This window comes from Balaenoptera physalus, assembly GCF_965194825.1.
Source record: "Balaenoptera physalus genome assembly, chromosome: 11".
NCBI classification, from domain to species: Eukaryota; Metazoa; Chordata; class Mammalia; order Artiodactyla; family Balaenopteridae; genus Balaenoptera; species Balaenoptera physalus.
Window position 1 is genome coordinate 64,164,536 of NC_138896.1, and position 17,708 is coordinate 64,182,243.

Consider the following 17,708-nt stretch of genomic DNA (forward strand, 5'->3'; position numbering starts at 1 on the left):
AGCAACTGAATAGCTACACTTTAGATATATCTTAATTATTTGTGCATATACATCTGCAGTGGACAAACACGGAGAACCGGGAGTTTCTGCCCTTTAACCAAATAATCTCCAGTTTTATATCCACATAGTGGCAGAAGGGGAAACCCAGCATTTGTTCAGAATATTAACACAGCCCAGAGTGAGTGGAAATGACACTAGTTTAGAAAAGGAGGTGATCCGGTACTAGTGCCAAGCCAAACCACATTTTGAACATAGATGTCTGCGTATTCCCATAAAAACCATCTGTGACCTCTATGAGAGAGCTCACCCCACTGTATTAGTTGCTTGCTTCCATGTCTGATATTAAAGCAGGGGCCAATTCTCACTCCTATTTGCATCCCTAGAACCCAGCAGTAGGAAATCAGTATGTTTGTTAAATACATGAATTGAGTATCTAGCACCCTTTTTTTTTATCTCTTGACAAGAATTTTTTCTTTTAGTAAATCACAATGACAACTTTGCCAGCTCTGTAGAGAACAAGATTACCCAACCATACAGAGTAGAAATCCATTTTCACGTTAAAAATCCATATAAGAGGGGCTTCCCTGGTGGCGCAGTGGTTGAGAGTCTGCCTGCCAATGCAGGGGACGCGGGTTCGAGCCCTGGTCTGGGAGGATCCCACGTGCCGCAGAGCAACTGGGCCCGTGAGCCACACTACTGAGCCTGCGCATCTGGAGCCTGTGCCCCGCAACAGGAGAGGCCGCGATAGTGAGAGGCCCGCACACCGCGATGAAGAGTGGCCCCTGCTCGCCTCAACTATTGAGGGCCCTCACAGAAACGAAGACCCAACACAGCCAAAAATAAATTAATTAATTAATTAATAAAAAAACAAAAAAACAAAAAAAACTACCCTCCAAAAAAAAAAAAAAACCCATGTAAGATGGCTAATTGTCCCCTTCTTTGGATATGTCCAGTTATGGTCACTTCCTCCTGACTCATTCAAATGCACAAACAAAATTCATTTGTGGCAGAGAGTATGAAAAACAGGTGTGGACAAGTATATGCACAAATATACACAATAATCATGTATGTGCACTGCACCACTTAAGCTCTTCCTCTAAACAAAATTGCACAGTAAACACCATTACTTGAAAGTATACCCACAGATACCTGGGAACACTCTGACAGTACAAGTGTGGGTAAAGTTCAGTGCTCACGAGAAACAGAAAAGATAAAGGTTTCCACACTACTATAAATGTAGACATAAAGAATCCCAGAATACTAGACTAAGGATCACCCCACCCATTCCTCTTATGGGCAAAAACTAGGAAGCTGAGAAAAGGAACTTGCCCAAGACCCTGTAACCCCTGGACTGCAGCCCTGGGCCTAGAACAGGTTACCTGGACGTAGTCCAGTATGTGTTCTACTAGACAAGGCTACTTGCTCTGCGACACCTACAGCCTGCTCTCAGAGCAGTCTGCGGACCTCTGGTGAGCCAGAGATCCTTTCAGGAGGTCTCACGAGGTCAAAACTATTTTCATGACAATCTCAGACTTTATTTGCCTTTTTCACTCTCATTCTCTGATGGGTATACAGTGGAGTTTTCCAGAGGTCACATGATAAGTGATTACCAACAGTCTGAATGCAGAAGCAGATATGAGAATCCAGCTGCCTTACGTTAAGCCAGATATTAAAGAGAGGTGTAAACTTGTAAACAATGTTACTCTTTTCACTACATTTGTTTAGAAAGCAGTTATTGGGCTTCCCTGGTGGCGCAGTGGTTGAGAGCCTGCCTGCTAATGCAGGGGATGCGGGTTCGGGCCCTGGTCTGGGAGGATCCCGCATGCCGCGGAGCGGCTGGGCCCGTGAGCCACAATTACTGAGCCTGCAAGTCTGGAGCCTGTGCTCTGCAACGGGGGAGGCTGCGATGGTGAGAGGCCCGCGCACCGCGATGAAGAGTGGCCCCCACTTGCCACAACTGGAGAAGGCCCTCGCACAGAAGCGAAGACCCAACGCAGCCAAAAATAAATAAATTAAAAACAAAAAAAACAAAAAAAAACAGAAAGCAGTTATTTTTAGAAAACATGTTGTTTATTTTAAACTGCAATGGGTTTATTACTATTGTTTTAAAAGAAATTAGTAAGTTGACATATTTTAAATTATTCAGTTTTAATTTTTAATACAGTAAATACTGATAGCTATAACCTCTAAACAAAGTTCCTTGGGGTACTTCCTAATTTAAGAGTATAAAAGGGACTCAAGACGAAAAAGTTTGAGAACCGTTGCCTTCTTCCCACATTTATGCACTTACTGATGACATGTAAAAGGAAAAAAAGTTCTTTTGCCAACAACTAACACACCACAGAATCTGATCTTCAGTTTCAAGGCGATGCTTTATATTGGATGTATTTTAGTAAATGGCTCAGTTAACTTATAAGAAGAAAACCTTACATTTTAAAATTTTCTCTTCAGCTTCTTTAAGGTGTGATGTTGACGTAGGGCACCATGTGGGAAGCCAAGCAGTTAGCCATCCTGACCTAGAGCATCAAAAACAAAATACAAATAAGTGAGTTAATGCTCTTCTCAACTCCCAACTGTTACATAGGGAGAAGAAAAGCAGAATACAAAGTTTACTGTCTGTGTGATGAGGAAGCTAGCTGTATGTGACAAATTCACCTAATAGGTACAAAGCATTGTGATAAAGTACAGATACTTTCAACCTGAGAAACTACAAGTAGATCTCCAAGTCCATCTTACCTTCATGGACAGTCAGATTCCACATAATCAAGCAGAGACTAAAAATGGGCAAAACAAGAAAAGATAAAAAAGGCATTCCCCCACCCCACTGCAAGACAGTTTCTTATCAGGGTGGAAGTACAAAAAAGCTAAAGACCATGAATACGATCATTTCAACGGCAGGTTCACAGCAAGTACAAAATATACCTACTATGAGGGCTGAGAGAAGAGACATCTTATTAAAATATGAGATTTTTTTTAAAGCTTCAAATCTCATGGTTAAGTGTAGAACATACCCCTAATACAAATGCAGAGGACGGGCCCATGTCCAATCTACCTAGCATGAACCGGTTAACTTTTAAAAGCTTTGGATTCCAGCAAACAGTAGATGATAAGAAGGCCCCAGGCATCTGGCAGAAGACAGCTAAATAAAGAGAACAAGGAAGCAGGCCTTGCGCAAGAGGAGACAAAAGGCATGGGGAGGCTGGAACTGACACACTTTGCTCGTAGCCAATCAAGGAGAGGGTGAGCCTTCAACTCCTGGTCTAGCAGCAGACCCCAGGCATATCCTAACAATCTGAGATAATGCAGGACACTAGCAGTCATCTGACAGTTAGCAAGTGCTCAGCATATGGCCAGTATCACTTAAAGTGAGAACTTTCTCATCAAAGAGAAAATGAATTAAAGAAGAAGAGAAACTAACTACTGTAGATTCCAGATGAGAGGTAAGAGCCAGAACGAAGGCTTTGGCAACAGGGATGGAGACAAGAAGATGAGGAATATTTAAAAATAAAACAGGCTAAGGGTACAAACTTACAACTAGAAGATGAGTACGTTCTGGAGATCTAATGCACGGCATAGTGATTATAGTCAACAATACTGTATTGTAGACTTCAAAATTGCTAAGAGACTAGATCTTAAATGTTCTCACTTCAAAAAAAAAAAAAAAGATAATTATGTGAAGTGGTAGAGGTGTTAATTAAAGCTATGGTGGGAATCATATTGCAATATATAAATGTATAAATCAACACATTGTACACCTTGAACTTATACAATGTTATATGTTAATTATATCTCAATTTAAAAAATAAATAAAGCAAAGAAAAATCTAATGGAAGAAATAGGTGACTCAACAACTGTAATACATGATAGAATTAATTCACTCCGCAGTTATTTATCGAGCACTTACTATCTTTGAGGAACTATTCTACTCACTTGGGGCCTATCAGTTACCAAACAGAGGTAAGAGTGATTAATTCTCCCTAAAGGGATCAGAGTTGCTTTTGGACTGGATCTTCACAGATAAACGGGATACTTCAAAAGCGGGGGTGGGACTTCCCTGGTGGTCCAGTGGCTAAGACTCCGTGCTCCCAATGCAGGGGGCCAGGGTTCAATCCCTGGTCAGGGAACTAGATCCCACATGACGCAACTAAGAGTCTGCACGCCGCAACTAAAGATCCCGCGTGCTACAACTAAGACCTGATGCAGCCAAAAAAAAAGCTGGAGTGGTGGTTCAGGCATTCCCAGGGAAGGAAAGGGCATGAGCACATGCACAGAAAGAAGTATATCATGCGTGTTGTGAGGTAACAAGGGCACTGTTTCCAATAGCTGCTCTAACAAATCACCACAAATTTGGTGGCTTCAAGCAACAGAAATTTATTCTATCACAGTTCTGGAGACCTGAAGTCTGAAATCAGCATCACTGGGCTGAAACCCAGGTGTCAGCAGGGCCACACTCCCGTTAGAGGCTCTAAGGGAAAACCCTTTCCTAGTCTCTTCTGGGTCTGGTGTCTGCTGGTATTCCTCACCCTGTGGCAGTGTCACTCCAGTTATCTGTGCCCCTTACCACAGTGCCTTCCCTCTTCTCCATACGACATGTAGAAACCTTCAATAAACAGTAGTTGATATTATACTGATGACAACAATAACAATGATTCACTAATACTTATGAGGCATAAAATAGGAGTTTTATATAAGGTTCAGAGGGATTTCAAAGGTAAGAACTGACAAAGAATCGTCATTTTGCATCACTCCTTGCCTCGAAGGTAAGGTTACTTCTAGTTGACCTACAATGGGAAACTCAGCCTTGCTCCAGCCTTTTACTTGACACTCTAATGTCATTTTTGTTATTTCTTATTCTCTATCCTCTAGACATACAACATTCTCTGTCCTCTTGCTTCCTAGCCCTGAATATCCTTGGAATATGCCTCTCCCTTCTTTGCATGATTCATTATACTTCTTACCAACCTCAGATTAGATTCCATTTCCCCTTTGCCCACATACCCAAAGAGAATTAGATCAAGGTGACACGATGGCACCCTGTACTCAAGCTCTATTTTTTTAATTCTCAAGGTGTGTCATCAAGTTCATATTTACTCATCAGTATCCTCACCTAACTATAAGATCCTTGAAGGTAAGGACTCATTGCATTCTCGGTTTCTATCCCAGTACCTAGCATATTAATATGCATTCATGCTATGAATGAATAAAGTTATTGCTTCATCCGAAGTGTACTGGTTGCAATGAATTACAAGTAGATGATAGTGAAGCTCTCCATCTTAACATACAATTGGATTACAGAGATGTATGCATATATGTCAAAATTTAACAAATGAACACGTAAAACTTAAGTGTTCCATCATAATAAAATTTTATACCAAAAAAAAAAAAAAGGTAAAACAGGCTGGATTTGATAATTGGTTATAAAGAAGGTACAATAGAGGATTCCCAGGCTTCTGTCTGAGGTGCCACTAATAACGACAGAGAACACATGAATAAGAAGAGCTGTGAATAGAGAAATGTGCTAAGTTTTGAATGGGTTGATACAGCATCTACCTTTTCTAAGCTTTGTAGGCTCATCCTACTGCATTTCCCTTCCCTGTAGAATTTCTCTGGGCATTATGTACAACAGGCGCTCAATAAATAATGTTTGCTGAATGATTAAGTCACTCACAATCCAAGGTACTCTCAGTCCAAGCTACGCCCATTCCACAGATGTGAACACTGAGGTTCAGAAATGTTAAGCACCAGGCCCAAGAGTATTCAGCTAGTAAGTGACATAAGCAGAGATGTGACCTGAATTCTGAGTGACTTCAAAACCCTTTTTTTCTCAGGTGACTACCTTCCTTAAAATGTCTGAGGAGTTGTCATTACCTACAGAATAAAATCACATCCTTAAAGCTGCACAGAAGATGCTTTACAATCCATCCACAGGTTACTTCACCCCATCTTGTCTTTTCACATTGTACTTTTTCAACACCTCATAACTCCCAAAATTTCATGTTATCTTATGCCTCTATGGCTTTTCCCTCTGCCCAAAATACCTTGTCTTTTCTGAGATACTGTCCCTGATCCTGATGCCAAGAGCACAGGTGATTAGTCAGTCCTCTGGCCCTTGTTACAGGTATACTTACTATTGCTGTGGTTACTTGTCTACTATTTATCTGCCCTACTGCACTCTGAGCACAATGAATGCTAAACCCACATTACAAGTCATTCTTATATTGCCAGTGCCAAACACACTAACCGGCTTGTGGCCATGGAGTGCCTGGTAACTGTGTGTGTGAAATGAAGGCCTTGGTCAAAAGAAATACAAGAAGCGGATGGAGGAAGGCAAATGAGGTTCATTTCTATAGGCAGACAGCACTTAACAGTTCCACTAGTTCTTTATTAGGCGACAGGATATGGGCAAGATGCGGGCCTGAAAGCCCCCCAAAACAAAGCAAACAAATGTCAATGCAAAAAGATCAGTCAAGAAAAGAGTAATCAACAGAATGAACAATTTAGGAAGGTGATGAGAAGCACTGTAATTCACACTTTTTCTCATATATATAAATTTTCCTTTTTGTCTGCTAGTCAACTTTCTTCTTGTCTCTTTATCTTCAGATATAACAACTTGCTAGTAAGGTCCATAAGTAAGCATGTATATATGTATGTATGTATGCATGTACACACACACACACACACAGGATTAAAGGACAGGACTGTAAGCAGACATATTTGTTCAGGTTTTCATGGCATGTGGGTTATACTATGGAGATATTATGTGAAAAAAAGAATGTTGGGGTTCCAGTTCAAGATGGAAGATCCTGATCTCACCTCCTCCACACTCACACTGAAATCTACAGCTACATATACAACAATTTCCTCTGACAATAACCTAAAAACTGGCAGAGCAAGGCCCTCCACATCACCCAAACCAGAGAGAAACCACATCGAAGCAGGTGGGAAAGGCTGAGACACAATCTCACCATAAACCCCACCCTGGGGCAGCGACCCACAGTCGGGAGGGAACTCAAAACCCAGAGATTCTCCTTGAGGAGCAAAGGACTCATAACCCACATTGGGCACCCCGATTTTTAAGACTGGCAGCTGGAAGATGAGCCCCCAAAATGTCTGGCTTTGGAGACCAATGGGGCTCAAGCCCATGAAACACGTGGGGTGTGGCAAATCGAGGAATGGCTCTTAAAGGGCTTGCGTGCAGACTCACCTGCACCAGGGCCCAGCACAGAAGCAGCCCTTTGAAAGCACCCGGGCTTTACGTGAAAGAGACCAATTTCCTAATTTTAAAGCGATGGCTGAAGGAGCAGGGGCCTGCTGGGATTGCTCTCCAGGGATGGAGACTGGTGGACACCATCTTCCTGCTCCCCCTCTGCCGTTTTATGTTTGGTGACCCAGTTTTTGTGTTTGCTACCCAGAGGACACCCCTCGATCACCTGGCTCTGGCAGTCAGAGGGGCTTCTGTTCCTGGGTCCCATGGGACTGTAACAATCGGAGAGACAGTTCTTGGCAGACTGCCACTCTCAGGACACCACACAGACAGTTGGCTGAAACACATCCCTAGTCTCCCTGAGAAAGTGGCCTATTTATTTGTCCAGGAGTTTTAGCCTTAGAAGCAGGTTTCTGGTTTGGCACACATTAACGACTACAGAGGTGCTTTCATGGAACAGAGGCTGGGGGATGCCATTTTGCACTCACCCTCTGCCTTGCTATATAGCTCACCAATATCTCCCAGAAAGGAGCTTGTACACTCCTCTGGAGCCCTGATTTGTGTGACTGCTGCCCAGGTGACGCCTCCAAACCTGGAGGCCAGCAAGGCTTATGGTTGTGGTCCCACAGCAATATATACATATATATATATATATATATATATATATATATATATATTTGCATTCTTTAAAAACTGATACCTAAGGGTTTGGCTTCCATTCAGCCTGAATCTAGGTGCTGACTGAGATACTCCCCTTTGGGACACCGGCTTTGGCACATCCTCAACTACTGGGAACCAGTAAAAATAAAATAAGCTTCTTGGACAATCACAAAGGTTTGAAAGACAACCAAGAGCTAGGGCAGGGTTAAACAATAAGGTTTATCTCCTATGGTCAACCCTTTAAGACTGGGAGAAGTGGTTGTTTTTCATCTATTGCATAGAAACCAACAGAGAATCAAGCAAAATGAAGAAACAGAGGAATGTGTTCCCAACAAAAGAACATGATAAAACCTCAGGAAAAAAAAAAACCCTAATGAAACAAAGATAAGTAATTTACCTGATAAAGAGTTCAAAGTAATGGTCATAAAGATGCTCACTGAACTTGGGAGAATAAACACGGTGAGAATTTTGACAAAGAGACAGAAATACAAGAGAGTTCCACACAGAAATCACAGAACTGAAAAATATGAACTAAAAAATACACTAGATGTGGGAATTCCCTGGCAGTTCAGTGGTTAGGACTTGGCACTCTCACTGCAGGGGCCCGGGTTCAATCCCTATGCAGGGAACTAAGATCCCAAAAGCCACACAGTGTAGCCAAACAAACAAAACAAAACACTAGGTGAGTTCAACATCAGACTAGATAAAGCAGAAAAAAGGATCAATGAACCCAAGACAGGGCAGAGGAACTCACCCAAAGAGAGCAGCAAAAAGAAAAAAGAATGATAAAAAAAAAAAATAAAGATACCATAAGGGACTTAAAAGAAAACATCAAGCTGAGTAATATTCACACTTTAGGAGTCTCAGAAAAAGAAGAGAGAGAGAAAAGGGCAGAAAACTTATTTTAAGAAATAAGGGCTGAAAACTTGCCTAACCTGGGAAAAGAAAAAGACATCCAGATCCAGGAAGCCCAGACAGTTCCAAATAAGATGAACCCAAAGAGACCCACACTAAGACACATTTATAATTAAAATGCCAAAAGTTAAAAACAAGGAGAGAATCTTAAAAGCAGAAAAAGAAAAAGAATGTTTTATACATAAGGGACCTCATAAGTCTCTCAGCTGATTTTTCAGCAGAAACTGCAGGACAGAAGGGAGTGGCATGATATATTCAAAATCATGAAAGAAAAAAAATTTCTAACCAGTAACACTCTAACCAGCAAAGTTATTCAGAACTAAATAAGAGGTAGAGTTTTCCATACAAGCAAAAGCTAAAGGAGTTCATCACTACTATACCAGTCTTACAAGAAATGTTAAAGGGATTTCTTTAAGCTGAAAAGAAACAGCACTAATTACTAACCAGAAAACATATGAAAGTATAAATCTCACTGGTAAAGGTAAATATACATAAAGGTAGTGCACTAACCACTACTAAAACTAGTATGAAGATTAAAACGCAAGGGACTTCCCTGGTGGCGCAGTGGTTAAGAATCCACCTGCCAATGCAGGGGACATGGGTTCGAGCCCTGGTCCAGGAAGATCCCAAATGCCGTGGAGCAAATAAGCCCACGCGCCACACATCTACTGAGCCTGCACTCTACAACCTGCGAGCCACAACTACTGAGACCACGTGCCACAACTACTGAAGCCCGCACACCTACAGCCCCATGCTCTACAACAAGAGAAGCCACCACAATGAGAAGCCCATGCACCACAATGAAAAGCCCACGCACCGCAACGAAGAGTAGCCCCCACTCGCCGTGCTAGAGAAAGCCCGCGTGCAGCAACGAAGACTCAACACAGCCAAAAATAAATTTTAGAAAACCTAACAAATTTATTTAAAAAAAAGATTAAAAGGCAAAAGTAGCTAAATCAAGTAAACAACCTAACTTTATACCTCAAGAAAAATCTCAGATAAACAACATAACTGTACACCTCAAGGCTAGAAAAGGAAGAAACAAGGCCCAAAGTTAGTAGAAGGAAGGAAATAACAAAGAGAAAAAATAAATGAAATAGAGACTAAAACGACAATAGAAAAGATGAGTGAAACCAAGATCTGGTTCTTTGAAAAGATAAAACTGACAAACCTTTAGCAAGACTCACTCAAAATCAAAAATGAAAAAGGAAGCATTACAACTGACAGCACAGAAATACAAAGAATAATAAGAGAGCTACTATGAAAAATTATATGCCAACAATTGGACAACTGAGAAGAAATGGATAAATTCCTAGAAACATACAACCTTCCAAGACTGAATCATGAAGAAACAGAAAATTTGAACAGAATGATTACTAGTAAAGAGATTGAATCAGTAATTTTAAAACTCCCTACAAAGAAAAGTAAAAGACCAGACAACTTCACTGGTGAATTCTACCAAACATTCAAAGAAGAATTAATACCAATCCCTTTCAAACTATGCCAAATAACAGAAAAGAAGCAACACTTCCAAACTCAATTTACAAGGCCAGCATTTCTCAATACCAAAATAGACAAGGACACCACACAAAAAAGAAAATTACAGGTCAATATCACTGATGAACATAGATGCAAAAATCCTCAACAAATTGTAAGCCAACTGGATTCAACAATACGTATATTAAAAGGATCACATACCATGATCAAGTGGAGTTTATTCCAAAGATACAAGAATGGTTCAACAATCGCAAATCAATGTGATATACCACATCAATAAAATGAACGATAAAAATCACATGATCAAGAGAGACCTTCAAGATGGCAGAGGAGTAAGACATGGAGATCACCTTCCTCCCCACAAATACATCGAAAATACACCTACATGTGGTACAACTCCTACAGAACACCTACTGAGCGCTGGGAGAAGACCTCAGACTTCCCAAAAGGCAAGAAAATCCCCATTTACCTGAGTAGTGCAAAAGAAAAAAGAAAAAAGAAAAAATGGAGACAAAAGAATAGGGACGAACCTGCACCTCTGGGAAGGAGCTGTGAAGGAGGAAAAGTTTCCACACACTAGGAAGCCCCTTCACTGGCAGAGATGGGGTGTGGGTGGAGGTGAAGCTTTGGAGCCACAGAGGAGAGCGCAGCAACAGGGGTGCAGAGGGCAAAGCGGAGAGATTCCCGCACAGAGGATCAGTGCCGACCAGCACTCACCAACCTGAGACGCTTGTCTGCTTACCCGCCAAGGCAAGTGGGGGCTGGGAGCTGAGGCTTGGGCTTCGGAGGTCAGATCCCAGGGAGAGGACTGGGGTTGGCTGCATGAACACAGCCTGAAGGGGGCTAGGCCGCCACAGCTAGCCAGGAGGGAGTCTGGGAAAAAGTCTGGACCTGCTGAAGAGGCAAAGAGACCATTGTTTTGGGGGTGTGCGAGGAGAGGGGATTCCTTCCCCGTGTGCCCACAGAAGGCAGAGCACCGCCTAAATGAGCTCCTGAGATGGGCACCAGCCACAGCTATCAGCTCGGATCCCAGACACGGGCATGAAACGCTAATGCTGCTGCTGCCACCAAAAATCCTGTGTGCCAGCACAGGTCACTACCCACACACCCCCATGAGCCTGTGCAGCATGCCACTACCAGGGTCCCGAGATCCAGGGACAACTTCCCCGGGAGAACACACGGTGTGCCTCAGGCTGTTGCAATGTCATGCTGGCCTCTGCCACCACAGGCTCGCCCCACATTCCAATTATGACTACCGTACCCCTCCCTCTCCTTGATCTGAGTGAGCAAGAGAGCCCTAATCAGCCGCTACTTTTAACCCCCTCCAGTCTGGGCAGGGAACAGATGCCTGAGGGTGACCTACACACAGAGGCTGGGCCAAAAGCAAAGCTGACCCCAGAAGCTGGGCAAAAAAAGAAGAGAAAGGGAAATTTCTCCGGGCAGCCTCAGCATTAGCAGATAAAACCCCACAATCAACTTGATAAACTCTGCATCTGTGGAATACCTGAACAGACAACAAATATTCCCAAAACTGAGGCGGTGGACTTTGGGAGCAACTGTAGACTTGGGGTTTGCTTTCTGCAACTGATTTGTCTCTGATTTTTATGTTTATCTTGGTTTAAGTTTTAGTGCTTGTTATTGTTGGTGGATTTGTTTATTGGTTTGGTTGCTCTCTCTTTTTTTTTTATTTTACTATCTATTTTCTTTATTTTTTTTTTCTTCCTTTTCTTCTGAGCTGTGTGGCTGGCAGGGTCTTGGTGCTTCAGCCGGGTGTCAGGCATGAGCCTCCAAGGTGGGAGAGCTGAGTCCAGAAGACCACCAGAGACCTCCCGGCCCCACATAATATCAATCAGCGAGAGCTCTCCCAGAGACTCTGTCTCAACGCTAAGACCCAGCTCCACCCAAAGGCCAGCAAGCTCCAGTGCTGGACACGCCATGCCAAACAACTAGCAAAACAGGAACACAACACCACACATTAGCAGAGAGGCTGCCTGAAGTCATACTAAGTTCACAGACACCCCAAAACACACCACCAGACGTGGCCCTGCCCACCAGAAAGACAAGATCCAGCCCCACCCACCAAAACACAGGCACCAGTCCCCTCCACCAGGAAGCCTACACAAGCCACTGAACCAACCTCACCCACTGTGGACAGACACCAAAAACAATGCGAACTACAAACCTGCAGGCTGTGAAAAGGAGACCCCAAACACAGTAAGTTAAACAAAATGAGAAGAAAGAGAAATACGCAGCAGTTGAAGCAGCAAGGTAAAAACCCACCAGACCAAACAAATGAAGAGGAAATAGGCAGTCTACCTGAAAAATAATTCAGAATAATGATAGTAAAGATGATCCAACATCTTGGAAAGGAAATGGAGCAAATACAAGACACGTTTAACAAGGACCTAGAAGAACTAAAGAGCAAACAAACAATGATGAACAACACAATAAACGAAATTAAAAATTCTCTAGAAGGAATCAATAGCAGAATAACTGAGGCAGAAAACAGAGAAGTGACCTGGAAAATAAAATAGTGGAAATAACTGCCACAGAGCAGAATAAGGAAAAAAGAATGAAAAGAATGGAGGACAGTCATAGAGACCTCTAGGACAACATTAAACACACCAACATTCGAATTATAGGCGTCGCAGAAGAAAAAGAGAAAAAGAAAGGGCCTGAGAAAATATTTGATGAGATTACAGTTGAAAACTTCCCTAACATGGGAAACGAAATAGTCAATCAAGCCCAGGAAGCACAGAGAGTCCCATACAGGATAAATCCAAGGAAAAACACGCCAAGACACATATTAATCAAACTATCAAAAATTAAACACAAAGAAAAAATATTAAAAGCAGCAAGGGAAAAGCAACAAATAACATAGAAGGGAATCCCCATAAGTTTAACAGCTGATCTTTCAGCAGAAACTCTGCAAGCCAGAAGGGAGTGGCAGGATATATTTAAAGTGATGAAAGGGAAAAACCTACAACCAAGATTACTCTACCCAGCAAGGATCTCATTCAGAGTCAATGGAGAAATTAAAACCTTTACAGACAAGCAAAAGCTGAGAGAGTTCAGCATCACCAAACCAGCTTTACAACAAATGCTAAAGGAACTTCTCTAGGCAGAAAACACAAGAAGGAAAAGACCTACAAAAACAAGCCCAAAACAATTAAGAAAATGGCAACAGGGACATACATATCGATAATTACCTTAAAAGTAAATGGACTAAATGCTCCAACCAAAAGACACAGACTGGCTGAATGGACACAAAAACAAGACCCATATATATGCTGTCTACAAGAGACCCACTTCAGACCTAGGGACACATACAGACTTAAAGTGAGGGGATGGAGAAAGATACTCCATGCAAATGGAAATAAAAAGAAAGCTGGAGTAGCAATTCTCATATCAAACAAAACAGACTTTAAAATAAAGACTATTACAAGAGACAAAGAAGAACACTATGTAATGATCAAGGGGTCAATCCAAGAAGAAGATATAACAATTGTAAATATTTATGCACCCAAGATAGGAGTACCTCAATACATAAGGCAAATGCTAACATCCATAAAAGGGGAAATCAACAGTAACACAATCATAGTAACACAATAACAGCCATAAAAGGGGAAATAGACTTTAACAACCCACTTCCACCAATGGACAAATCATCCAAAATGAAAATAGACAAACACAAGCTTTAAATGACACATTAAACCAGATGGACTTAATTAGTATTTATAGGACATTCCACCCCAAAACAATAAAATACACTTTCTTCTCAAGTGCTCATGGAACATTCTCCAGGATAGATCATATGTTGGGTCACAAATCAAGCCTTGGTAAATTTAAGAAAACTGAAATCGTATCAAGTATATTTTCCAACCACAATGCTATGAGACTAGATATTATGTGAAAAAAACTGTAAAAAATAAAAACACCTGGAGGTTAAACAATATGTTACTAAATAACCAAGAGATCACTGAAGAAATCAGAGGAAATCAAAAAATACCTAGAAACAAATGACAACAAAAACATGATGACTCAAAACCTATGGGATGCAGCAAAAGCAATTCTATGAGGCAAGTTTATGCAACACAGTCCTACCTCAAAAAACAAGAAAAATCTCAAATAAACAACCTAACCTTACACCTAAAGCAATCAGAGAAGGAAGAACAAAAAAACCCCAAAGTTAACAGAAGGAAGGAAATCATAAAGATCAAATCAGAAATAAATGAAAAAGAAATGAAGAAAACAATAGCAAAGATCAATAAAACTAAAAGCTGGTTCTTTGAGAAGATAAACAAAATTGATAAACCATTAGCCAGACTCATAAAGAAAAAAAGGGAAAGACTCAAATCACCAGAATTAGTAATGAAATAGGAGAAGTAACAATTGACACTGCAGAAATAAAGGAACATGAGATTACTACAAGCAACTATATGCCAATAAAATGGACAACCTGGAAAAAATGGACAAATTCTTAGAAAAGCACAACCTTCCGAGAGTAAACCAGGAAGAAATAGAAAATATGAACAGACCAATCACAAGCACTGAAATTGAAACTGTGATTAAAAATCTTCCAACAAACAAAAGCCCAGGACCAGATGGTTTCACAGGTGAATTCTATCAAACTTTTAGAGAAGAGCTAACACCCATCCTTCTGAAACTCTTCCAAAACAGAGCAGAGGGAGGAACACTCCCAAACTCATTCTACAAGGCCATCATCACCCTGATAGCAAAACCAGACAAAGATGTCACAAAAAAAGAAAACTACAGGCCAATAACACTGATGAACACAGATGCAAAAATCCTCAACAAAATACTAGCAAACAGAATCCAACAGCACATTAAAAGGATCATACACCATGATCAAGTGGCGTTTATCCCAGGAATGCAAGGACTCTTCAATATATGCAAATCAATCAATGTGATACACCATATTAACAAACTGAAGGATAAAAACCATATGATCACCTCAATAGATGCAGAAAAAGCTTTCAACAAAATCCAACACCCATGTATGATAAAAACTCTCTAGAAAGTAGGCACAGACGGAACCTACCTCAACATAATAAAGCCCATATATGACAAACCCACAGCCAACATCGTTCTCAATGGTGAAAAACTGAAACCATTTCCTCTAAGATCAGGAACAAGACAAGGGTGCCCACTCTCATTAGTACTATTCAACATAGTTTTCAAAGTTTTACCCACAGCAATCAGAGAAGAAAAAGAAATAAAAGAAATCCAAATTGGAAAAGAAGAAGCAAAACTGTCACTGTTTGCAGATGACATGATACTATACATAGTAAATCTTAAAGATGCCACTACAAAACTACTAGAGCTAATCAATGAATTTGGTAAAGTTGCAGGATACAAAATTAATGCACAGAAATCCCTGGCATTCCTATACACTAACAATGAAAGATCAGAAAGAGAAATTAAGGAAACTATCCCATTCACCACTGTAACAAAAAGAACAAAATACCCCAAAATAAACCTACCTAAGGAGGTAAAAGACCTGTATGCAGAAAATTATAAGACACTGATGAAAGAAAATTAAAGATGATACAAATAGATGGAGAGACATACCATGGCCTTGGATTGGAAGAATCAACATTGTGAAAATGACTACACTACCCAAAGCAATCTACAGATTCAATGCAATCCCTATCAAACTACCAATGGCATTCTGTACAGAACTAGAACAAAAAATTTTACAATTTGTATGGAAACACAAACGACCCTGAATAGCCAAAGCAATCCTGAGAAAGAAAAACAGAGTTGGAGGAATCAGGCTCTCTGACTTCAGACTATACTACAAAGCTACAGTAATCAAGACAGTATAGTACTGGCACAAAAACAGAAATATAGATCAATGGAACAGGATAGAAAGCCCAGAGATAAACCCACACACATATGGTCACCTTATCTTTGATAAAGGTGGCAAGAATATACAATGGAGAAAAGACAGCCTCTTCAATAAGTGGTGCTGGGAAAACTGGACAGCTACATGTAAAAGAATGAAATTAGAAACTTCCTAACACCATACACAAAAATAAACTCAAAATGGATTCAAGACCTAAATGTAAGGCCAGCCACCATAAAACTGTTAGAGGAAAACATAGGAAGAACGCTTTATGATATATATCACAGCACGATCCTTTTTGACCCACCTCCTAGAGAAATGGAAATAAAAACAAAAATAAATAAACGGGACCTAATGCAACTTAAAAGCTTCTACACAGCAAGGGAAACCATAAACAAGACGAAAAGTCAACCGTCAGAATGGGAGAAAATATTTGCAAACGAAGCAACTGACAAAGGATTAATCTCCAAAATATACAAGCAGCTCATGCAGCTCAATGTTAAAAAAACAAACAACCCAATCCAAAAATGGGCAGAAGACCTAAACTGACATTTCCCCAAAAAAGATATACAGATTGCCAACAAACACATGAAAAGATGCTCAACATCACTAATCATTAGAGAAATGCAAATCAAAACCACAGTGAGGTATCACACCAGTCAGAATAGCCATCATCAAAAAATCTACAAACAATAAATACTGGAGAGGGTGTGGAGAAAAGGGAACCCTCTTGCACTGTTGGTGGGAATGTAAATTGATACAGCCATTATGGAGAACAGTATGGAGGTTCCTTAAAAAACTAAAAATAGAACTACCATATGACCCAGCAATCTCACTACTGGGCATGTACCCTGAGAAAACCATAATTCAAAAAGAGACATATGCCACAATGTTCACTGCAGCACTATTTACAATAGCCAGGACATGGAAGCAACCTAAGTATCCACTGACAGAAGAATGGATAAAGAAGATGTGGCACATATATACAGTGGAATATTACTCAGCCATAAAAAGAAACGAAATTGAGTTATTTGTAGTGAGGTGGATGGACCCAGAGTCTGTCATACAGAGTGAAGTAAGTTAGAAAGAAAAAAACAAATACCGTATGCTAACACATATATATGGAATCAAAAAAAAACGGTTCTGATGAACCTAGGGGCAGGACAGGAATAAAGACACAGACGTAGACAATGGACTTGAGGACACGGGGAGGGGGAAGGGTAAGCTGGGACAAAGTGAGAGAGTGGCATGGACATATATACACTACCAAATGTAAAATAGATAGCTGGTGGGAAGCAGCCTGATAGCACAGGGAGATCAGCTCAGTGCTTTGTGACCACCTAGAGGGGTGGGATGGGGAGGGTGGGAGGGAGACACAAGAGGGAGGGCATACATGGATATATGTATACATATAGCTGATTCACTTTGTAATACAACAGAAACTAACACAACATTGTAAAGTAATTATACTCCAATAAAGATGTTTAAAAAAATCATATGATCACCTCAATAGATACAGAAAAGGCATTTGACAAAATTCATCATCCATTTATGATAAAAAAA

General features: G+C 40.8%; 1 protein-coding gene across 3 annotated transcripts in view; it reads right to left on the reverse strand.

The window, feature by feature from the left end:
- ABHD5 (abhydrolase domain containing 5, lysophosphatidic acid acyltransferase) overlaps positions 1-17,708 on the reverse strand; it is a 56,716-nt gene that overhangs the window by 26,785 nt on the left and 12,223 nt on the right. For all 3 annotated transcript variants that reach the window (XM_082412944.1, XM_082412943.1, XM_082412942.1), the window contains one exon: positions 2,431-2,516. In XM_082412944.1, coding sequence (XP_082269070.1) covers positions 2,431-2,516 — 86 coding nt within the window. The remainder of the gene's footprint in view (positions 1-2,430; positions 2,517-17,708) is intronic.